This window comes from Aethalodelphis obliquidens, unplaced genomic scaffold (genome assembly GCF_003676395.1).
Source record: "Aethalodelphis obliquidens isolate GAN/ISIS:26980383/991018 unplaced genomic scaffold, ASM367639v1 scaffold36, whole genome shotgun sequence".
In the NCBI taxonomy this organism is placed as follows: Eukaryota; Metazoa; Chordata; class Mammalia; order Artiodactyla; family Delphinidae; genus Aethalodelphis; species Aethalodelphis obliquidens.
The window spans coordinates 1,377,654-1,401,092 of NW_020837980.1; the positions used below are offsets into that span (position 1 = coordinate 1,377,654).

The 23,439-nt window shown below is 38.6% G+C and overlaps 2 protein-coding genes across 10 annotated transcripts in view; one reads left to right on the forward strand and one right to left on the reverse strand.

Moving 5' to 3' along the window:
- Positions 1-989: 989 nt before the first annotated feature.
- YARS2 (tyrosyl-tRNA synthetase 2) lies at positions 990-11,649 on the forward strand. Of its 3 annotated transcripts, XM_027129267.1 has the most exons (5): positions 990-1,849; positions 2,702-2,869; positions 8,185-8,340; positions 8,651-8,821; positions 9,431-11,649. In XM_027129267.1, exons 1-5 carry the CDS (start codon positions 1,068-1,070, stop codon positions 9,588-9,590), a joined length of 1,437 nt encoding a protein of 478 aa, XP_026985068.1. In that variant the 5' UTR covers positions 990-1,067; the 3' UTR covers positions 9,591-11,649. The 3 variants fall into 3 exon arrangements, with proteins under 3 accessions (XP_026985068.1, XP_026985072.1, XP_026985069.1); XM_027129271.1 differs by lacking the exon at positions 8,651-8,821 and having other exon boundaries at positions 1,042-1,849; XM_027129268.1 differs by lacking the exon at positions 2,702-2,869 and having other exon boundaries at positions 1,042-1,849.
- A 303-nt stretch (positions 11,650-11,952) lies between these two features.
- DNM1L (dynamin 1L) overlaps positions 11,953-23,439 on the reverse strand; it is a 58,445-nt gene continuing 46,958 nt past the window's right edge. For 2 of the 7 annotated variants that reach the window (XM_027129263.1, XM_027129261.1), the window contains 10 exons: positions 21,864-21,984; positions 21,477-21,632; positions 21,140-21,229; positions 19,660-19,752; positions 16,908-16,964; positions 16,158-16,235; positions 13,518-13,694; positions 13,250-13,359; positions 12,962-13,121; positions 12,414-12,668 (listed from right to left, as the gene is read on the reverse strand). In XM_027129263.1, coding sequence (XP_026985064.1) covers positions 12,612-12,668; positions 12,962-13,121; positions 13,250-13,359; positions 13,518-13,694; positions 16,158-16,235; positions 16,908-16,964; positions 19,660-19,752; positions 21,140-21,229; positions 21,477-21,632; positions 21,864-21,984 — 1,099 coding nt within the window. In that variant the 3' untranslated portion in view covers positions 12,414-12,611. Of the gene's footprint in view, positions 12,669-12,961; positions 13,122-13,249; positions 13,360-13,517; positions 13,695-15,829; positions 15,863-16,157; positions 16,236-16,907; positions 16,965-19,659; positions 19,753-21,139; positions 21,230-21,476; positions 21,633-21,863; positions 21,985-23,439 lie in introns of all 7 variants that reach the window. The other 5 variants (XM_027129266.1, XM_027129264.1, XM_027129260.1 and 2 more) reach the window with 4 other exon arrangements.

A 23,439-nucleotide genomic window follows, 5' to 3' on the forward strand; every position in this document is an offset into this window, starting at 1 on the left:
GACAGGCCAATAACAGGGTACAAAGGCATGCCCCCTTGCCTCTAATCAGGATGACTCTGAAAGGAAATCCCAGCTCCAGAGCTCCCTATGGAGTTGCCTGAAGAAAGTGTTCATAGAGCAACCCCTCCCTCTGCCCAACCCTGCTTCCATCACTTCAGTACAAATGTCGTTTCCAAGGGCACACCCCAATAATTCTGCACACAAATCTCCCACTCGAGTCTCTTTCCCAGGAAACTCTATCTAAGACAGTTAGCATTGCAAGTGATTCCAGAAATGAGACTTTAAAATGGAGTTTTGGAGTTGGATCCCTGCCAGCCAGCTGCCAGACAGACCCCCATCCCTAGTGCTTGGAGAACTGTTAACACCTGGCTATTGCTGTACCAATGTGATAACTAATTTGAATCCACTTATGCCAAAGCTGTGTCCCACCTGGTTACCTGTAATTGAAATAAATTAATAAAACTGGGCTTTCTGCATTTATTGAATTTTATCTCGTTATAGCTTGGACAAGACTGCCACCTCCTGGAGAGGCTAATGAATACTGGGGGCTGAGGTGTTCTCATCCATTTGGAAATCAGTATTACGAAATTGCGTCTCGACGCCAACCCCGTATCTCTCCATGAGGTTAAACCAATTCCTGACCCCTCACAACTTCTGTGAACAATTTTTTGCATAGGACTGAGATTTCAAACAACTTGCGCAACACAACTTATTTTTACGTGAAAGTTTAAACAAAAGCTAATATTTTAGAATGCTCAATATGTGCCAGGTGCCTTCTTAATTCTCACAACATTCATCTGAGATAGGAACTATTATCATAAACATAGCCAAGTTACGGATGAGGAAATTAAGTTTTAGTGTACTTACGGTGACCAGACTTTAAGCAGTAACTACACCGAGGTAGTCAGAACTCCAAGGCTGCGGAGCTCCGTAACTAACCGCCCTGCCCTACGTGGGCATGCGCAGAAAAAAAGCACAAGTAAATTCCGTAGGAATTGTAGGAGGCGGGCACTGAGGGTTGTGGTGGGCCTCTAAGATCCCAGCATTCCCTTCGTGCCGCCGCTAACATGGCGGCGCCCATCTTGCGGTGCATTTCCCGTGGCCAGGGGCTTGGTACCCCAGGCCAGTCAGGAGTCTTATCCCTGGGGCTGCGTGAGGCCCACTCGGGCGCTCAGGGGTTGCTGGCGATGCAGAAGGCTCGGGGTCTGTTCAAGGAGTTCTTCCCTGAGAGGGGTACGAAGACAGAGCTCCCAGAGCTCTTCGACCGTGGCACGGCGGGCAGTTTTCCCCAGACCATCTACTGCGGCTTCGACCCCACGGCCGACTCGCTTCATGTGGGGCATCTGCTGGCACTATTGGGCCTGTTTCACTTCCAGCGAGCGGGCCACAACGTGATCGCCCTGGTGGGCGGTGCCACGGCGCGCCTGGGAGACCCGAGCGGCCGTACCAAGGAGCGCGAGGCGCTGGAAGCAGAGCGCGTGCAAAGCAACGCGCGCGCCCTGCGCCAAGGGCTCAAAGCCTTGGCGGCTAATCACCAGCAGCTCTTCGCTAATGGGCGGACCTGGGGCAGCTTCACCGTGCTGGACAACTCGGCGTGGTACCAGAAGCAGGACCTGGTGGACTTCCTAGCGGCAGTGGGCGGCCATTTCCGCATGGGCACGCTGCTAAGCCGGCTGAGCGTGCAGACTCGGCTCAAGAGCTCCGAAGGCATGAGTTTGGCCGAGTTTCTATACCAGGTGCTCCAGGCCTATGATTTCTACTACCTGTTCCAGCATTATAGATGCCGGGTCCAGCTGGGTGGATCTGATCAGCTGGGCAATATCATGTCCGGATACGAGTTCATCCATAAGTAAGCGCCTTTAGACCTGGAGAAATCCTAGACCAAATAATTTACACACGAATAGCCTGTGTTGCATTGTTAGCATTGTGGAATGACGCCCTTCGTTCCTGCCCTTGTTGGTTCTATTTCCATTAAGGGTCCGTAATGGAATTAATTTAATATCACTGGCTAATGAGAACTAAAGGGCTGAAGTAATGGTATTAGGTATGGGACATATTATAGAGCTCTGCAGGAAATAGACCCTCCTAGTCAGGATTCGGATTGTATGTGTTTGCTGCTTTTAAGAAGCTTTTTCTGTGTTTCTGATTTGAAAGACTGCTTGTCTTCATTTATAACCTGAACGTGACTGGGCCTCTTTGAGTAGTCTCTGCTTTGCTCTGCACCTTCCGTGAAGCTAAGTGTTAGTCATTGGTTGGCATCTCAAAAAAATTTTTTTCAGCACCAAATATTTGGCGAATAATGTAGATTTCAGTGGCACTTGCTTGAGGGAGATGAACTACAGGACTAGCTCATGTGCTACTGATTTTTAAAATCCCTTTAAGACACCTCTTTTGGTGTCTCTACCTGACTCCTCTTTACCCAGTTTTCTCTCCCCTTCCTACCCAACCTTTAAAAATGTCTAGGCCCCAGTTATGCAGCACTTCCCTTTGGCTTGCCCAGAGTCACTGGTTCAATTGCAGCTCAGAATGACAAATGTCACAATAGAGTGCTGTGAAAGCAGTAAGATGGACAGGAATCCAGGTTTAGGAGGTCAAGGAGGTTTTCTTAGATCAAGAAACCAGACTGAAATCTGAGAATGATTAGCAGAACCTACCACCACTTGAGCTTAAAGCACATAATAAAGTTCTTCTTTATGCATAGGTTGACTGGAGAAGATGTATTTGGAATCTCTGTTCCTCTAATTACAAGTACAACTGGAGCAAAACTGGGAAAGTCTGCTGGCAATGCTGTGTGGCTAAACAGAGATAAGACATCTCCTTTTGAATTGTATCAATTTTTTGTCAGGCAGCAAGATGATTTGGTAGAAAGGTGAGTTCTTAATTGTGTGCTGAGAAAAATTAAGTTCATTAAAACTCATGATAAGTTTTAGCCATTGAATCTCCCTGTACCCTTCATAGTTTTTTTGTTTTGTTTTAACGTAGATTCTATTTAAGGCTAGTACATCACAGAACATTGTAGTTAAACACTTTTTGTTGGTTAAAGCAGAAAACCACTGTGGGTGCTAGAAAACTTAGAGCCAAGTTTGTCATCTACATCTAGCAGGTTCTTAGGACATTATTGCTTGCATATTCTAGTTTTTTACTCCTTTCATCTTGACTTTTATTTCACCTTTGTCTCTAAAGTTCCTTTTCTTTAACATAAAAGAAGATCCTTTTGAAGGTCCTTTTTTAAAGTGATTTTCTTATTAATTCACAATATCTTAAACTCTTAGAAGAATATAAATTAATGAGAAATACACCTGCAACAAAGGAGTGAATTTTTCAAAAAAATATCATTTGACATAACTATCATCAAAATAACTTAGGAATAATTCTTAAAAATTTTTAAATGTATAATACTTGCCTGCAGAACATTGCAAACCACTATTGAGCAAAAATAAAGAACGCTACATGAATGGAGAGTTCTCTTGGAGGGTAAACGCTTGAGGATTGCCAGAGGTGACCAAAAGTGGGATTTGGATGTGTGCATAACAGTTGGTATATAGGGTAGGAAGGCCCAGGAGGCAAGAATTAAACAAGATGAGGGCCTGGAGCGAGAGTTCAGTCCATTTGGGGGACCACTTGCCTAAAACTAATTTCAGGAGTGTCTCTTTAAGGAGGCCAGTGATGCTCAGTGAGGCCAGCTGCCTGGGGCTATAGCCTAGATGGAAATTCCAAAGAATATTATGTTGGAGAGCCCTTTGTTTAATCTCTGGAGAGGTAAAGTGGGTCAGAGTCAGTAATGTCTGGCGATCCAAAGGGAACGAGAATAAATTTAGTGAGGAAAGAGATTTGGGAGTTGCCCAAAGGAGTCCCGTGTAAGTATTAATGACTGTGAAGGTGTATCTGGAGGCCCCAGGAGAAGGGGGCAGTGGCCAGTGAAATCAGCCTGCCAGTAGGAGCATGGTTGGTCTCCCCAGGGAATATGTCCCCATCTGGATATCCTCTATTGTTTGGTTTGGGAGCAGAGAATAGTCGTCTATCACAACTTTGGCTGCTGCTGAGGAGATGGGAAGTCCCCTCAATTAAGCCCAAACTGTTAAGGCATTAATTCCTTGGTGACCCAAGGTTGTGTGGGCCCATTTTTCAAGCTGGTAGGAAGGGTCTGTGCTGGGCAGTGTGGTGGCTTAGTGAGGGAATCTGCAGTACTGTTGAAAATGGCTTCCAGCATAGAGCAGGTAGTCTGAGCGGAAACATAAGACTTAACAATGATAGGAACTGGGGACTCCTTCCATGTCTGGGCCAAATGGGCTTGTCTTATATGAGAAAATTGTCCCTTAGCCATTGGCCAGACGAAACCGTGAGGCCATTAGCAATAACCCAGGAGTCTGTGAAAATGTGGATCTGCCAGAGGCCTCTTTATGGCTCTCTAAGGGCTGAGTGAACAGCTACAAGTTCTGCCAATGGGGCTGAGCCGGGACTGCCTTCTTCAATTAGAGAGGTGCCTGAGACCGGGGGAATGCTACAGCCCTCCAGCAAGCTGCAGTGCATACATGGTGGTGCTGCCATTGGTGAAGAATATGGATTCCCTGTCCGTCTCAGACAGTTGGTTCCAACGGGCTCCCCAAGCAGCCAGAGGAAGAGGAAGGAGCTGATCATGAGGGAAGCTACACCCTCCTATAATTTTTTTTTGATTTTTCAGATATATAACTCTGAATCATAATATAGTTTTCCCTACTTTTTATTTATTTATTTATTTTTGGCTGTGTTGGGTCTTTGTTGCTGTGCATGGGCTTTCTGTAGTTGTGGCGAGCAGGGGATACTCTTTGTTGCGGTGCATGGGCTTCTCATTGTGGTGGCTTCTCTTGTTGTGGAGCACGGGCTCTAGGTGCACGGGCTTCAGTAGTTGTGGCTCCCGGGCTCTAGAGCGCAGTCTCAGTAGTTGTGGTGCACAGGCTTAGCTGCTCCCTGGCATGTGGGATCTTCCCGGACCAGGGCTCAAACCCGTGTCCCCTGCATTGGCAGGTGGATTCTTAACCACTGCGCCACCAGGGAAGCCCCCTCCTGTAATATTTAAAGGCTTTGACATCAAGGTTAGCCCTCTCCTGAAGGTACCATTTTCGTTTTACCAAGGAGGCATCAGTTGTGGTGTTAAGCTTCTGCCAGAGGCATCTCTAACCCAGGGCGTTAGGGAGTAGTATTGATTGGGGGCCAGTTAGGGCCTCAGTTTCTAAAAGAACCCTGTAGAATCCTTTGGGGTTAGGCACTTAATCCAAAACCCCATAGGAAATCAGGTAGACTTATGTTTGGTCCAGAGACTCCAAGGGGGCATAGTCAGATATGGTCAAGCACTGACTTGGAATGTGGAGCCAGGTGGGACTAAAGGTAGGGCTCCTTGGACTGCCTGCTGGGCAGCTTCCAAAACACATTGTTGTGCCTCACCCCAGTGGAAGGTGGCAGACTTGCGTGTGATTGTGATTGTGGCAAAGAATTAGTGAGCAGTGAGGGCGTTGCCTGCAGAACATGAAAAGGCCTGTTACCTGTTATATCTGAGTACAGTGGTGGTTTAATGAGTAATTTCCTCCATGTATAGGAACACTGTCAGTGCTCTCCAGTGCCTTTTGAATGGTTTTGACAGTCCCAGTAAGATGTAGGAGCACTACCCCGTGATTAGAGGGAGCACTTTGTAAAAAGAATTTTCTGGACTCAGGGTCAAATGGGACTTCTTCAGGGTTAGAATGAAGAGGGGGTCACTTGAGTGAGTCTGGTCATAGAAGTGATAAACCCACTGGACCATGCCACTTTTGCACAGCAGGAGACAGGCCTAATCTCATGTTTTCCATTCACTGTGAGCCTTGGAATGTTGGTACTCAGCGACACTAAGCAACATCCAGGAAGCATCCATAGGGGTTCTGTATTATCGAGGAGCTGGTGTACCTCCTCAGGGGTCTTACGAGGCATTGGCACAAGATGTTCAGGACATTTATATTTGTCCATTGTTTAGCAACATCATACCAGGTACTGGACCCACGATATCCCATCGAGTTTGGGGGACAGAGAGTGACAGCAAGACTCGACTGTATTTCCCCTTTTGCTCTGCCAATAGTTTCCTGATACAAGGCTGTTCCATTCATCCAGGTTAGGAAGTGTAATCCCATTATGACCCACCAGTCCCAGGGGGAGGTCTCCCTCCTTCTTACCTGTGGGAATTATTCTTTCCTCTTGCCTTTAGCTCAGAGCCTCAGCTTGGGCAGTGATAGTAGCCTTGGGGTCCATTCCACCCTCGTTAGCTTTCCTTGGCCTTGAGATGTGGAGGACCTTCATGTACTCATGTACTCAATCAACGTCTGTATAATTTGTGGTCTGATCATCTCATTAGACCATATGGCCTTGATCACTGATCACACTGCTCTGCGGAGATCATTGAATTATGGCAGCAGTGACGTTTGGGGATGGATACCGCTGGCAGCACAGCAGAGGCAATATGCAAAAGGCATAGAATTATAGACCTCCAGCATGCATTGCTGTCCTCCCAAATGGTGTTGCCCACCTGGGTTAGCCAGTTAGTAAACTAGTCAAAGCTAAAGGGCAATCATGCAGTCCTGCCAACTATGCCATTGCCAGTTGTTGTGTGGGCCTCAGCCTGTTGGTAGTGATACCATGAGCTAGAAATGCCTGGGGGTGCTCACCTCGGTCCATACTGTGTAGGAGCCCTCACAGACATTTCCTGGGCCAGAGCCAACCTTGTGGCTGGACCAGTGCTGTGGTCCTTATGATTGTAAGAGACAGCTCAGCAATAATCATCAGGGAACTTTAAAAAAAAGATTTGTTACTTACAGTTTCTGGAGGGCACATGGCACTACAGGGGCCACACAGTGAGTCAGGGATGGGGAAGGAGGGAGCATGGGCCCGGAGCTCTGTCCTTATTGGGGTGCCTAGGATTTCGCAGGTTCACTCTTCACTGGCTAATTTAAAACATAGAGTGAGAATTAGGGAGTGGGAAAGGTGAAGAGGGGTCACTCAAGCAGTGAGTTATCTCGGCTACCCAGGGCTTTCTGAAAGGGGACTTTCATGAGTGGCGGCAGCCTGGTTCCTTATCTGGTTGGTTTGGTACTAGCTGTGTCATACATTTGGCAGTATGCTTATTCGAGATCGATGTCTTTGAAATGGATACCTTGGCATTAAGCAATCAAAAGCTTAATGTCAAGCACTTACATTACAGGTATAGAACCACTTGGAAAAATATGTGGCTCTGCCTACTCAGGTCAAATACTCATGACTTGTGATCAGCAGTCCCTCCCCCTGGGCACATCCCTAACGGATGAGTGCACATGTGCACACCATCAACCACTGTCCAAGAGTAGGAACAACACAAATATCCACACTAGAATAAATACATTACGAAGCATTCATAACATGGAATGTGTACTCAGCAGCTGTACACACAGCAACATGGGTGAATCACCAACATAATGGTGTGCCAGAGTAACCAAAAGATATATATTCTGTATGATTCTGTTTATATAAAGTCTAAAAAGAGGCAAAACTAAGTGATGCTGTTTAGGGAGGCATATTGAGATGGTAAAAATATAAAAACAAGGAAGTAATTACCATGAAAAGTCCAAAGAGCGGTTACCTTGGAGGGGTGAGGGGATTTGGGTAGGAGCAGTGTTGTATACCTAGACAGGCGATAGTTACACAGCTATTTGCTTTATGATTCATTAAACTATGTCTGTTGTTTGTGTATTTCTCTGTGCTTTTCACCAAAGATAAGATTTTAAAAGTTGATACATATAAAATATTTGTCAGTTTTTAAATTACAGTTTTTATTTATGAGTACATACACAGAAAACAAAAATATAAAAACATGCTTGGGAAGGATGCCTACAAATTTAGATTAGTGGTTGTCTTTGGGGCAAGAAAGAGAATATATCTGAGGTGGATGGGGCCCTCATCTATATCTATACTATTTTATGACTTTTTTAAAAAGGAAGGATTTGAAACAAAGATGGCAAAATAGTAACATCTTCAGTCAGGGTGGTGTGTGTATTATTGTCATTTTCAGTACATTTCTGTATGTTATATTTCATAATTAAAAATAAGTTCTAAAGTAAGCAGGATGTTCTTTAAAGGGTAAGGGAGCTGGAGATAAAAATTAGGTATGTTATATAAATCTAACGGGATTTTTTTTTTTTTGTCCCAAAGGTACCTGAAGCTCTTCACTTTTCTGCCCCTTCCAGAGATTGACCACATAATGCAGCTGCATGTCAAAGAGCCAGAAAAGCGGGGTCCTCAGAAACGACTTGCTACAGAAGTAACAAAGCTTGTTCATGGACAAGAAGGGCTGGACTCTGCTAAAAGGTGGCCTCTTAGAATAATGAACACTTGATTAATTAGTTAAGAGACTGGAGGACATTTGGAGCCAATGTTTTAGTCATCTTTTACCACTAACAAGGACTGTCAGCGTTAACTGCTTTAAAGTACTAGCCTACATTTACTAGAAAGAAAGATTATCCTGAATTAAGCTTATAAATTATACAAGATCAATGTTGCTGTTTGAAAAACTTTCCATCTGGAACATAATGGGTACTTCATAACTGGTTTTTGGGTGTTAGAACACATGTCTAAGTAAGCACTCAACATGATGTGGCTCTCAAAATGTGTTTTTCAGGTGTACACAAGCCCTTTATCATAGCAGCATAGAGGCACTGGAGGTCATGTCTGATCAAGAGTTAAAAGAATTGTTTAAAGAAGCTTCATTTTCTGAATTAGTTCTTGACCCTGGAACAAGTGTCCTAGATACGTGCCGCAAAGCAAATGCCATTCCAAGTGGTCCCCGAGGGTAAGATTGTTTAACTTTTAGGTTCACAGTTATAATTCACAACCTGTGTTTCTAGAGGTGGTGTTTTTCCTGATAATGGCATCTCATTCCTTGTAGAAGTTAAGTTAGTCTGAGAATCAAGTGAAAACTGAGTACTTACTGCTGAAAATACCTTAAATTTTCTTTAAAATCTAGTATTACTATACTCTCTCTAATTAGTCTAACCTGGTCAGTTTTTTCTCCAGCATTGGAAAAGGCTTACGTTTAAGTGACCACTATTGTATAAATACACTGGGATCAGTCAGCTTAGGGATTGTCACAATTTGAGAAGATCACAGGAACAGAGGCCCTAAGTAAACAGATTCACACACCCCTCTCACATTCAGTCTGTATCCTCTTTATTCTGGGGAGTAGTGGGGTTGCCCAACCTATTTAAAATATTAGTTGAATTTCTCCTTTAGAACGTTAAAGGGGAGGCAGAATCTAATAAACATGAAGATAACAATTTAGTGCTAAATGGTTTCAATAGGAGAGCCTTTGAAATTAAATGAAATAATGATGTATCTGTATTATTGGGAGCGGTCAACAGTGATTAGATTTATCTAATTACTGAACATTTTTATTTTTCAGGTATCGGATGATAACAGAAGGTGGAGTCAGTATAAATCACAGACAAGTAACAAATCCTGAGAGTGTTTTAGTTGTTGGACAACATATTCTTAAGAATGGGCTTTCGTTACTTAAAATAGGAAAAAGGAACTTCTACATTATAAAATGGCTTCAGCTATGATGAAAACTCCTTCCAGTGGTTCAAACTTATCCATCATTCATTCTCAAGATGTACGAATTTATACCTTCACTTATGCAACTCAAAGACAAAGAATGGAGTGTACTCTAGGCCTCACAGTGTGAGTAATTTCATTATTTATATAGGTTGGATAAGTTTGTGTAATAGTGGGATATTTTATTTCCTGATCCTTAAACATTAAGGACTACCACAGAAAAGCATGATTTCTAGGGTTAATCTCTATTTTAATAATTACGCTTTATGAAAAACTAAATGCTGTCTTTCCTATCCTGTCCTTGCTGTTTTGGAGATAAGGAGGAACAATGAAAAAGAGGTAGTATAAGTAATCGTGGATACTTTTATATCAGGTGTGTATCTCATTAGAGGTTTTTTGTTGTTTAGGAAGCAAATACAGCTCTCCGTAAAAAGGGAGAAAAGTTAGAGGAAGCCATAGCTGGCATTAGAAATTACAGTAGAAATAGTTTCTTTTCAAGGAAAAGAAAAGTCAGTACTTGACTTTTCAGAAAGTTTCTAATTCAGTTTTCCAGTCCCTTGACTGTGTTTCCATAAAATTAAATTTACTCATAGCCTTGTTTTCTAAAATTCAGTAAAAAAAAGGTAGCAATGTCTTATAAATTTATCAACTTTTAAATTAGTTTTAAGTTTCAACTTATGTCCCCAAGCAGATTGCAGCTTGAGATGAACTGAAAAGTTAAGTAACCAACAAGATAAAATAGAGGCAAAATATATACACTAAATATCTAATCATTTGAGAATATCAAAAGACATTCCAGTAAGGGAAGTTTTCAGGTCAGATTTAAAGGATTTGGAATCAAGACTTAAGCTCTACATTCTTTAGGCAAGTTGATTCTCCAGAACTATTCCCAACATCTGAAATATTGAAGGTAATAGCACCCCTATTTGCCCTGAGCATCAAGTGAAGCACAAACATAAACACAAAATGGCTTGCAATCAGATGTGTTCTAGAAAAATCTTACAGGCAGCAAAGCATGGCTTTAGAGTTCAAATTCTAGCTATTTACTACCTGGATTACTTGGAGCAAGTCATTATCTTCATATGCAAAACATGGAGATGTAATAATACCTCAGTCAATTATGAAAATCTAAAAAGAAGAAAGTCATAAAACTTTCATACAGTGTAAGCTGTATTGCTATGTTCCAAAGTAGATTTATATGTTAAAAAAGCTATAGTTTATCTAAACCTTCTTCTGGGAGTAAAGTTAGGAAGAATTCATTTATTGACAAACTTTAATGTCACTTCATACCAGCAAGTTTATTTACATAGTAAGAACATACAGGTATCCATTATAAATGTCAGAGATCATCTCTGCATTTCAGAACTTTACTCAGTTTAAGTGTCAACAAAAGGAGGTTTTCTCTTTGCGTACCTCTTTTCTCTGTTTTTCTTTGTACACGGTGTATAGTACTAGCAAGTGCATTATCATAGCAGGTAATGTTTTCAATTTGAAATTTGCTAGAGAAAGGTGCATTGTAAGTTTTCTCCCCCTCTTACAAATTAAAAAAGCTAGACTAGAATGGAAGTCATCTGATCTATCTGAAATAAGTAAATCATGGATGGCTATAATTTCAAAACTGAGGTTTAATAATGGCAGAGTGATTTTAAAGTATGCTAATAAACATTCTGGAAGCATGTATTCTATGAAGATGGTACTGCTAAGTATAAGTAGTACCATATCATATCAGACTGAATCTGTTTTTTTATGTTTGAGATCAGTTGCTGAGTCTCTTGTGTCTTAGTACAGTAAATGGGTGCCATTAGCCAAGAGTAACAGACATATTCATCTGTTCCTGCCAATAGTCCTTCATAAATGTCGTAACTTAAAAATAGACTTTAATATCTGTAATATGTAATTTATCATTTTAAAACTTATAATGTAATTCATATCAAGAATCACCTGGGGAATTTTGGTAAAATGTATATATGTTCTAAACCTTACTCCCAACCCCTGAAAGCCTTTAAGAGTATGTGTGTGTGTCAGGATGTTTTTCCTTAAATAATAAAGCCCCACCATTACTTTCTATTCTAATGTACTTTGTTGGTGTGAAGCAAAAGTAACTATTAACAACTAATAGGAAGAAGATACACTTAAAATCACCACAGTATTTGGTTTTAAGTCCCACCTCCAAGTGAATCTTGAAGCATGGTCTGAGGGCTCCAATTTAAAAATGTATCTGAATTATTACTATTATATTTGAAAACCAAGGGGAATTTATTAGGACTTCTGAAAACTAAAAGGAAAGATGGTCATTACCAAGTCTTACTAGATAATCAAGGCTAGATGTTCTTAATGCAGGAAAACATAACTCATGCTTCCAGGTTTAAGTAAGATCAAAGATGATATTGTAATTTTTAACGCACCAGGGGAATGTGGATCCAGAAGTGGAAGGACTGTAGCTACACATTATGCACATCACATCATTGTCAATGTTACAGATCCTCTCGTGTGTTCAGCTTTCTTACAAACACATCAAAGGTTTCAGAGAAGCTCAATAAAACTAAATCAAAGAACAGGTGGAATAGTGACTGACTACTGAGTAACTTGTCAACCCACCTCTTTCAAAGCCAGTTCGGTTTAAATAATAGTGCATGCATTATAGTCATATGACATGGTGTCTTGGTGCATTCTTCTTGAAGGGCTATGGCAGCAGCTTTAAGACTACTAGCAGATTACACAGGTCATCTTATCCACAGACAAACTGCTTGTACAACTAGAATTATTAACAGTTCTTTTTAAGTTCAGATGAAACTGTCACAAGATAGACGATGTATTTTATATATACTAGGAAATTTTAGAAACAGCCATTTATTATTTGGATTAAATGTGTGATTCGTTCTGCAATACAGAGTATAATTTTCAGTTTATAGCCAGTCTTCACATGAGCAGATTCATACCATTGCAATACACAGGAGTTCATAAATAAAATTCTACTCAAGTAGGCAGTAACTAGCAAGTCAGTGAGTCTCAGTATTACATAGTTCTCTTCACCAAAGATGAGTCTCTCGGATTTCAGCAATAATTTGACTGGCTCCTTGTAATGCCTGCATTAAAGAAAATTATAAAAATTATAAATGCTTAAGTTATAATAACAAGGAATATCAAAGAAAGAATCTGAATTAATGTGGGATAACCTCTCCACTTTATATGTGGTTGATTTATACTAACCAGTGTCTTTTCTGAAATTTGAATCTAATCAAGTGCCAAAAGAAAAAAAGATTAGCCATCACACAAAGACTATATATATGTATCTCCAAGGATCAGAATGCATTTTAAACAATAAATGTTTATACCTACAACCCAAGTAAGAAAATTCAAAAAAATTCACAGTAATTACCTTCAGCATATCAGCTGCTTCTTTCCTGCGCTGTGCCATGTCCTCGGATTCAGTCAGAAGATCATCCAATAAGGATGATTTATACAGCTGTCCTACTAACTCACTCTGAAGAGTATCTTTTACATGATTAACCAAAAAATGCATTACTGCCTTTGGCACACTGCAAAACATCAGATAATCCATTTGATTTAGAATAAAAACGTAAATTTTTAAAAATATTTGTATTTTCAAAACAGATTATGAAATCATCTCGCAGTATTCTAGTCTGATTTATATAACAGTACTAACCTGTCTTGAATATTCTTTCTGACAATAAGAAAATAAGATTTGATGAGTCTTTCAATAACTTCACAGTCTCGCTGTTCACGGGCAGATAGTTTTCGTGCAACAGGTACTGGCTAAATGGGGTGAGGGGGAGAAAAAAGTTACTTTTGTGCCATTTTGAAATGACAACATTTAACATTCAATAAGTTTTTGAGACTTCAGTTCCTTTTGTCTTTTAAAGTGTTTTCCTGGTAATTTGGTTATTTGTCCTCAAGCAAATTCTGCAGCTTACCACATCCAGCAAATTCACAGCATGGCCTTTTTGTGGACTGGCTGGCATAATTGGAATTGGTTTTGATTTTTCCTCAGCTAGTAACTCCTCAGCTTTTGAAGTTTTCAGCATTCCTCTCCAGTTGCCTGTTGTTGGTTCTTGAACACCATCTCCAACCCCACCACCTCCAGAAGCAACCTGAAAAAACATATTCCAAAACCTATACCAACCATATCAAACTGATACTAACTAAACAAAGTTAATTTAATTTCCTTTGACAGCAGTCAAGGAGAATACACATCCAGTAACCACCTGGAGTTTAATCTATTCAGAGAGATGGCAGGGTCAGAAAGACATGATGGGTGGCACGTATAACTGGAACCCTGAGCTGTCTAAATAAGAGGTTCGGACTTCCCTGGTGGTGCAATGGTTAAGAATCCACCTGCCAATGCAGGGGACACGGGTTCGAGCCCTGGTCCAGGAAGATCCCACATGCTGCGAAGCAACTAAGCCTGTGCGCCACAACTACTGAGCCTGAGCTCTAGAGCCCGCAAGCCACAACTACTGAGACCTCGTGCCACAACTACTGAAGCCCATGATGCCTAGAGCCTGTGCTCCACAACAAAGAGAAGCCACCGCAGTGAGAAGGCCGTGCACTGCAACGAAGAGTAGCCCCCACTCGCTGCAACTAGAGAAAGCCCACACGCAGCAACGAAGACACAACACAGCCCCAAAAAAGTGTATTTGTAAAGAAAATAAAGAATGGCAGAAGTAACACTGTGGTTTATAAATAAATAAATAAGAGGTTCTGTTGTAAACTGTTTGCAAGGCCTCAGCCAGTATATTTTAAATTCCTTTTTTATTATTTGCTAACTTCTCAAAATTTTTCCTCTTCTCCAACTCCTCTAACATTAGAGATTGTGGAAAATGTAGAAGCTGCCCTTTAAAATAGGACTGCTCATTAAAAGCACAAGAAAAACCAGAACTGCTATTCACATTATTTCTTCGAAGTAACTTTAAACACTGTTGAACTATGATCTCTCTGAAAGGTCAATGAACTCATTCTCCAAAACTTAAGACTTTATATATTTCTCAAATCAGTTTATGTTCCTAATAGTCAATACCATAGGATAAAAGTAGAAATCCTTTACTTGAGAAAGGATCTACTGAAAAAAATCTAGTGCTACCATTAATCACAAGTGCTCTTGCACCTTCTTTTTTAGGATATCTGTTAGTCTTGATTTCTAAAAGAAAAATAACTGTTTAGGATAATGGGGAAAACAGTAATTCATCAACATTTAAGAGATGTTTTTAGATGTTCTTTAAGGTTTTACAATCTAAAATGGAGATAAAATGGCATCCAGAATTATAGATAGAAATAAAAATGACTTATATAAATTTAACAGAGGAGTGTTACAGCAATTGTTAAAAAATGTTTGGGGTATCATTCTGAATCAAAACACTGGACAAAATTTGTCTCTAAAATGTAGTTAAGATAATGTATATCAATATACAAGTAGTATATTTATACATTACTTTTAAAATGAGTGTATTTTAAAATGCGTGTTAACTATACATGAATGATAGATCATATGAAATCTTAAGGAAAGTGAGCAAATTCAGAGTGATACCAGGAGTTAAATAAAAAGCAGTGATTTAGATGGTTCTCTTAAGACCTTAGCACAGTGGGCTGAGAGAAGATAAGACATTTATAAGGTTTTATTTGAGGTTCAGAATCTTAAACCTGGACAATAAGTAAGGAAAGGAGCTAAATGGCAAAAAAAAAAGCTAAAAATAAGAATGGATCTGAATAACTTACAGATTAATTTTTTTAAAGGTTATCAAGAATTGGCAACAGTCTCAAACTCTCACAGTCCCCCTGTTTGTTCTGAATTTGCTTAAGCTGTTGAGGCACATGTTAAACTACTAAATATATTTAGGGTGAAAAGAGCAAACTGAATGAAAGCATAAGAAAGAAGCCTTAGAGGATTCTCCATTAGCACTGGACAGATCTCAGAACCTTTAAAGAGGAAAAGTCCAAAAGTACAGTTTCCATCTCCAGAATTTTAATTCCCTACCAAAATATTAAATTCAACACTATTCTTGAAGGTAATAGAAAACAGTGGGAAAGGCTGTTGTTACTATTTAAAACAATGTTGAAACTAGAATTAATACCATCTTAGAAGTTAGTTAGATAAGAGAAACATTAAAAACATAACACAGACAACAAGAGATAGATGCCACTGTTACAAACAAGTTCTTTAGTGGTTTTGAAGACAGTGTTTTGGTGAGAACCAAAGGTACCAACGTTTTCATTCTGAAGCAAGACTCACATTTTTAGTTTCTCTTCTGCTGTCCTGAATTAACTGTTAAAAGATACGTTAAAACATGCAGTTTAACAAGCAAAATTTAAATACCAATGGCTTGAAAATTTCCTCTTTAAATTCTTTTTCTGTGTGCATTGTCTATATTGCAAGCAAAAGCATGTCAACAATAATTTATGAAGTATACATTGTTAAATGATTTTAAATTTCTGTTAGACTAAAATTTGACCTTAGCACAATATCCCATATTAATATTCTGCTGTTCCGTGTCTTGTTTCCAGATGATTATGTTGCACCAAACTAGGCATGCAGGCTTAGATTAAGAATCAGAACAGACCTTGCCATCAGCCTCAGCAGAAGCAGCAGGGGAGGGCTCCTGGGAGGCAGGTGCCAAAGCACTTGGAACTTTAGAAGACTAAAGGCAAAAAATGCAGGGAAAAAAATCAAGGATGCCAAAAATGCATTCAGAAACATTCTGTAAATATGAATTTTCCCCTCTGTATAATAACATGAAAAACAAAAGTAATGGGACATAAAATTAATGTTTATTTTGCCTTATTTCCTGTACTATTGTCACCTTTGTTTAAGGCTTTCTTCAGATGAATTCCTAAGAAAAATCCAAATCCAAAAACTTCATTTTGATTTTTGGAAGTTGATAAAATCTTTTCTGGTAAAGAATTCAAGGTAACAGATTTTTACACAAAAATTTTAATATCTGCAACTATTACAGGTAACTAAAACCTGGTATGTACATAATGTCATCTTCCCTCTCCAAAAAAACCTTGTTATAGTAAAGTCATTAGTCATTTCAACTAATTTTACAAAGTTGATAAAGTCATTGAATTTCTGTTAAACCCTTGATACTTAAAATCCACCTTTAAGCATTTATTCCTATGTATTCAAAATATTTTATCTTTAAATTACTCAAAGCCTATTTTTAAACTTGCGTACCTTTACTCAAACAATGAAATAGTGCCAATGGAATATTAAAGTAAGAAGAAAAAATTACTCCTAGAACTGAGTAATATTCTGAGGCTTACCAGTCCATCTTTGCATATTGGGAATATGCTTTAAAAACATTTTTTACCTTGTCTCGTGATACAGTTGAAGGTAATTCTCTTGCAAGCCTGTTTCTCCTTTGTTCCTATAAATCACAACCAAGCAGAAGATTCATGATTATCAGAACACAGAGATGTAAGCCTACTTTAAAAAAATTTTCAGCTTAATTGAAAAGTGTGAATAACTTACAGTATATCCTCTCACTGTTCGGACTCATGCCATAATTATATTTTAAAACAAACAAATCATTTAACCCAATGCTTCTCAATCTTTTTTTCTGCCCCAACACACCTGAGGGATATAATACAACGTCAGTAACATTGGCTTCCTGTACCAGGGGTTCTCAAGCGGACCAACATCATCTTTGCCTTTCCCACCAAGTTAAGAATCACTGATTTAAACTGTTCCCATATCAAAGTGTATATAAGCCTTCAGCATACCATACAGAATTTGAAGTACACAGATCACAGAAAAATTAAGTAAGCAAAACCTTTAAAAATCATTCTAACCTGCACACATTTGTGTTAAATTCACACACAAAACCATAAGAAATATCTATAAGAGTGTTCTGTTTTCTTTATCCTTAACTATCTCCAGGAAATAAATGTAATGTTGAAAACTGACAGTCCTTTCTGTAACCTGGCTAATTTTACAGACTGATCACCTGCCCACTCTTCTAATCTGCTAATATTAGCAATGTAATTCTGATACTGAGCTAAAGCAACTGTAAATTCAAATTAATAGGTACTGAACACCTACTGTATGTCAAGCACCATGATAGGTGCAAGACTATGAAAATATAGAAAGATGTAGGTATTAATAGTGGCTCTCTCAAGAGCCAATAGTGGCTCTTCAGGCAGCATCAAATACAGTAGGAAAGTATTTACATTAAATGAAGTCAAAATGCTCCTGAGCAGAAAGCATTTCATGAACACTCAAACTTGCAAAAAGGTGTAAAATTAACAAAGCTTCACAATGATGTTTCTGGGTAAGAAAATTTTTTAACAGAAATTTTACCCACTTTTCATTTATCCAGTGATAAAAAAATATAGATAATAAAAATATATGGATTTTAACAATCTGCAGAATAAAAAGTTAGCATTTAAATATACATTTTGAAGAAGGACACAAAGGAATCTAGAGACTAGAAATTCTCACCCTAGTCTGTTACCAACCATTTATGACCTTAGCTGGCCCTGAAGACCTGGCTTACTTGCTTTGTTAACTGTATGGGTTACCAACTCTTAATCCCCGGTTTCCTAGTCTATTAACATTACCCTCATAGGGTTGCTATAAAGATTAAATGAGAATATCCGCATAAAGTTCTTTGACACATAGTCTTAAAACCAGAGACATTCATTTGTACGAAAAATACTGATCTGAAATCATATCATAAATGACCTTGTCAGTATTAGAAAAACTGTTCCAGACACAAATTTTCCATGAAGGCTTCAATGTTACAAGAACTAACTCCTATCTTGAGATAGTGTCTGCATGCTAATTTTTAACATAATAACTATTATCTAGTCCACTTTCTGAGTGTTTTAAAGTGCGTTACTTATATGCATTTTGGAATTTTTTCTTTCTTCTTTTTTCTGGCCGTGCCACACAGCTTGCAAGATCTTAGTTCCCCAGCCAGAGACTGAACCTGGGCCATGGCAATTCCCTGGAATTTTTTCTGACAGTAGGAGTCACCTCAACTATGTAGCTAAAAAACAGTTCCCTGTACCTGTTACAGAGCAGATGCCCAGCAAAATAAGCACTAAAGTAACAGCTGTTATCATCTGTGGATCTCAGGTTCCTCATCTGTTTAACCAAAGGGTCCCTTCCAGTTTAAACCCAGGGTCCCTTCCAGTTCCCAAATTCCACGTTTACAATATTCTCCCCACCCATATGCATAAGAGGAAATTTGATACAGAAGGGACTCAGGTCTTACTGGACTGTGGAATTGCAGAAAATTTTACTGTTTTGGATAAAAGTGACAGAGAAAAAACTGCATCCAGATAAATCACTCTATCCACCAGCCTTCGCTCCAGCTGAGCTATTATGCAACCTACAACGTTAGCCTCAAATGGAAAAAAAAAAAAAAGGATCCATGAAATGCAGGAACCACAGTAATGGTGAAACAGTACTGTCTTTCCAAATTTACTATAATTTAGGTAATTCTTGGAATGTTTCCTTCACAGCTTTCAGAGTCAAATGAAAACAATTTTAAACATCCACTTTGGGCTTCCCTGGTGGCGCAGTGGTTGAGAGTCCGCCTGCCGATGCAGGGGACACGGGTTCATGCCCCGGTCCGGGAAGATCCCACATGCCGCGGAGCGGCTGGGCCCGTGAGCCATGGCCTCTGAGCCTGCGCGTCCGGAGCCTGTGCTCCGCAACCGGAGAAGCCACAGCGGTGAGAGGCCCACGTACCGCAGAAAAACAACAGCAACAACAAAAAAAACATCCACTTTGTTTTACATACTTCAGTCTAATAAACTGCAACAATAGTTACTGAAATGGAGCCAGGCAGTCCTTCAACACTAAAACAATGAGTCCCAGATCATTTCCGAGTTACAGTTTCACAAGCAGAAAATGAGAACAATGCCTCCAGGTGGTTTTGAGAATTAAATTTAAGAAAACAATGTAATGCCCTCAGCATACTTCTTAGCATATAACAGACAATAATATGGTGCATATATGTCTTATAGTTAGTTATTCCTTGCCCAGTAAATTTGATATAACTGAGCTAAAACAGATTTTCTCTCAAAAAAAAGACAAATTCGAATTGTATTTACCTCTATATTATTGTTCATTAACCCACAAGCATCAGCAAAGTCTGGATGTTTTGTGTTGATATAAGCCAATTCAATTGCCACTAAGTTATGGACCTAGAAAAAAATAAAATTAGGCTATATACAAAATATGCCAACCTAATTTTACTTAAGGAAACATATAAACTTATTAAACAGATAATTCTAAAAGACAGTACAGGAAACTGATGCCTAAATAAATACTTGATAATTATACTCCAATTGACAGAGTTTATACCAAATAACAATTTGCTCTATCTTTTGAATTATCTATATTTTAGCATCTAAGATTGCATTTCTGACACTGAAGTAGTTAGAAGTATTTGTTAGGGAAAAAAAAGTTATCTACCTGATGCATATCTAACTTCCAAGCAACTTTGCTATTAAAACCTTAGACCATCCACTATTCCATGTCAAAAGTTCAGGTTCAACAATAAGAAAACATTTCATAATCAGATGTAAGTTAAAGATTTTAACTTTATTTGGGTAAAGGATACATTTAACGACCTGAGATAATGATTGATTAGCCTTAATTATGAAGCACCTAGTTTAAATATATGTGGTTCAATTGGGACAATTGGGACAATAATCAAAAAGGAAAGTTGAAATTAATTTCTCTAGCGTTGTAGAGAGATTAAACTAACTCCTTCATTTGCACTGTCCTTACAAATCTTAGGTATCAGAACAGCACTAAAAGATCAAGAACCAGTGAAAATTATTTATTTAAATGAAATTCCAATGATTCTGATATCAGTAGGTAGAGTCTGAGATCAGGCTAACCATGTTCTTACTCATTTCAATCTGGTGGTTATGCTTGCTAGGGAAACAACTAAGCAGCAGCACTTACATTCTATACTTCCAAGGATGGTTTTGTACTCTTTAAGTAAATGTCCATTGGGGCTCACCATCCGGAGCCAAAGACCCAAATGCACTTTTAGAGACCAGAAAGGAAAAAAAGAAACCAGCCAACAATTAGAGGCATACGGACAATTTCAAATGCTTATTCCATATTTCTGCCAATTTCAGGATTTTTATTTTTAAGGATAGCAACCATGATATTATGGTATTAGGTCATCAAACAAGGAAACTGTACAAATGGCCAAATTACCCTGATGTACATCAGAGTTAAAAAAAAAAGAGCTTGCTATATGAAGGCTCAGTTTACTGAGGCTAAAGATAAAACTAACTTTCCATTAAATCAGTGCTGCTATATAATAAAGCAAAACTACTCACAATCCTCAACAATAACTCCATTTTCAGGAAAATCTGTGGCTGCAGGCTAACAATGATTAAAATATGGAGAAAAATGCATTTTATACCAGAATTACTGAAGTTTCCTTTGAAATAAGACAAACTTGCTTCTTTTTCTTTTCAATACACTGGGAATCATTATGCCTAAATTCATAAAGCTGTACAAAATAACTTATTAACAGTGATTACAATGATTTATGAAATAATAGCTCACCATTTCATTTGTAACAGGCAACCGTTTACGAAGAAGACAAGTCACTACTTCAACTATGGCATCATGAAGTTTAGGGAACCGCAACAACTCCTACATGTAGTGGAAGAAACAGTCTGTTTTGTTTAAAGGAAAATTAAATAATCTCTGAAGTACTGAATCAGATTTGGACTGAATCAGATTTGGAAGCTACATTTAACTATACTATTTCAAATCACTTTTAGATAAGGGAACTACATTTTAACTTTTAGCCCATCTTCTATATTTCCTCCTTCCCCTTGAAACCACCACCTCATGTCTTTTACTACTTAATCTGAAACCTGTTACATTTCTCAATTACCTGTGTACTGTAATTGCTACAGTGCTGAATGATCCTTTGCATTTCTTCATGAACCAGTTCCACACAACGGAGGCTGGGCTCTTCCAGACGTTTGATTTGCCGTTTGACCAGCAACTCAAATGAAACTTCAGGCACAAACAAAGCAGGACGAGGACCCTAAAAAAATAAAACTATGAGCTCTTATTATAGCCACATATAATTTTGGTTCTTCCTTAAGTTTAAAATAAATCACGTTTTTGGTATTTTTCATAAAAAAGCACTTCGTAATTTCAAGAATGAGAGCGAAATAACAAAGTGTACAATTCATTAAAAAAAATAAGAGTTATATGGATTAAAAAATAATCTTTAACCTCATTTCAAAAAATTCTAAAAGTTAAGCATACTCACAGTTGCATTTCTAATGGCAGTCAAAATGTCAATAGTGTTAAGGCCACCTAGTGGGTCAACAGATTCTAAGGTTCGCCCAAAAGTCTCATGGAAAATATAACATATTCTAGCACCACCGCATCTGAAAGGCAATGAAGTATATGACTTCTAGTATTACTAAAAGGGAGGAAGCTACAAGTTAGAAGTCTCACTGTAAGCTTTAAGACTGTCTCAGATGAACAATCACACTTAGACCATTTCCATGTGTTCTCAAATCCATTATGAACCAGTTTCTCTAATTTTTTTAATGGGGAAAGGAGTCATTTCACAAAAGGCATTCACATATGCACGTGCACACTGAGTAACTGTTCTTTCAGAAAACATCAGTTATCTAAGAACTACTAAACATTTTTCTCTGCCCTAGTTTTCTTCAACTAGACTATGAGCTCCTTAAAGATAAGAAACAATGTCTTATTTCTATTTATTCACAATCTGGAGATCAGCAAACTTTTTCTGTAAAAGGCCAGATAATAAATACTTTAGACTTTTCACAACTCTGTCACAACTCACCAATTCTGCCATTGAGCACAAAAGCAACTACAGACAGTATGTAAACAAATAAGCACAGCTATGTTCCAATAAAACTTATGCCCACTAAAATTTGAATTTTATATAATTTTCGCATTACAAAATATTCCTCTTTGAATTTTTTTCAACCACTTAAAAGTGCAAAAGTCATTCTTAGTCAATGGGCTATATATAGTTTGCCTATCCCTGCTTTAAACAAATTAAATCTCTGGGCCTACATACTGGACACCTTGTGTTTCCTATCTTAATGACTAGAAACCCTGGTTATTATCTTTTATTTTTTTCATTCAAGTCTAGTTGAAAATTTACAAATACATTTATATCTCCCCAAATCATCCCATCTTCTCTGTTTTCACCATCACTATTCACTACTTTCTTACAGTGATCTAGGCAGAAGATACCAGCCTAACATTATGCTAAGTGAAATAAGCCAGACACAAACGGACAAATATTGTATGATTCTCCTTATATGAAATATCTAGAACAAGGAAATTCATAGACAGAAAGTAAGTCAGAGGTTACCATGGGCTGGGGGAAGAGGGGAACACAGAGATATTGCTTATATGGATACAAAGTTTCTGTTGGGATAATAAAAAATTTTGTAAATAGATACTATTTGATGGTTGTACAATACTGTGAATATACTTAGTGTTACATATTATACTTTAAAATAGTTAAAATTACCAATAACTGGTCTCTCTGCCTCCAACTTTTCCCTTCTCCAAATAGTTTCCATAATGACCAGAATATCTTTCTAAAATGGGTTACTTCTGTGACCAAAAGTGTTTTATTTTTTTATAGTAGGAAGTTCTTCAAATTCTGAAGATACTAGACTTTCCACAGTCTTGTTCTTAGACACCTTTCCTGCCTTACCTCCTGTTACATCCCATCATTGTATATGCCATTCTCCAAATTCGCCCTGCGTTAATCTTTTTTGTTCCAAAGCCTAAAATACCCTTCTACTTACTGCCTTCCCATATTCTATTCAGAACCCAACCCAAATGCATTC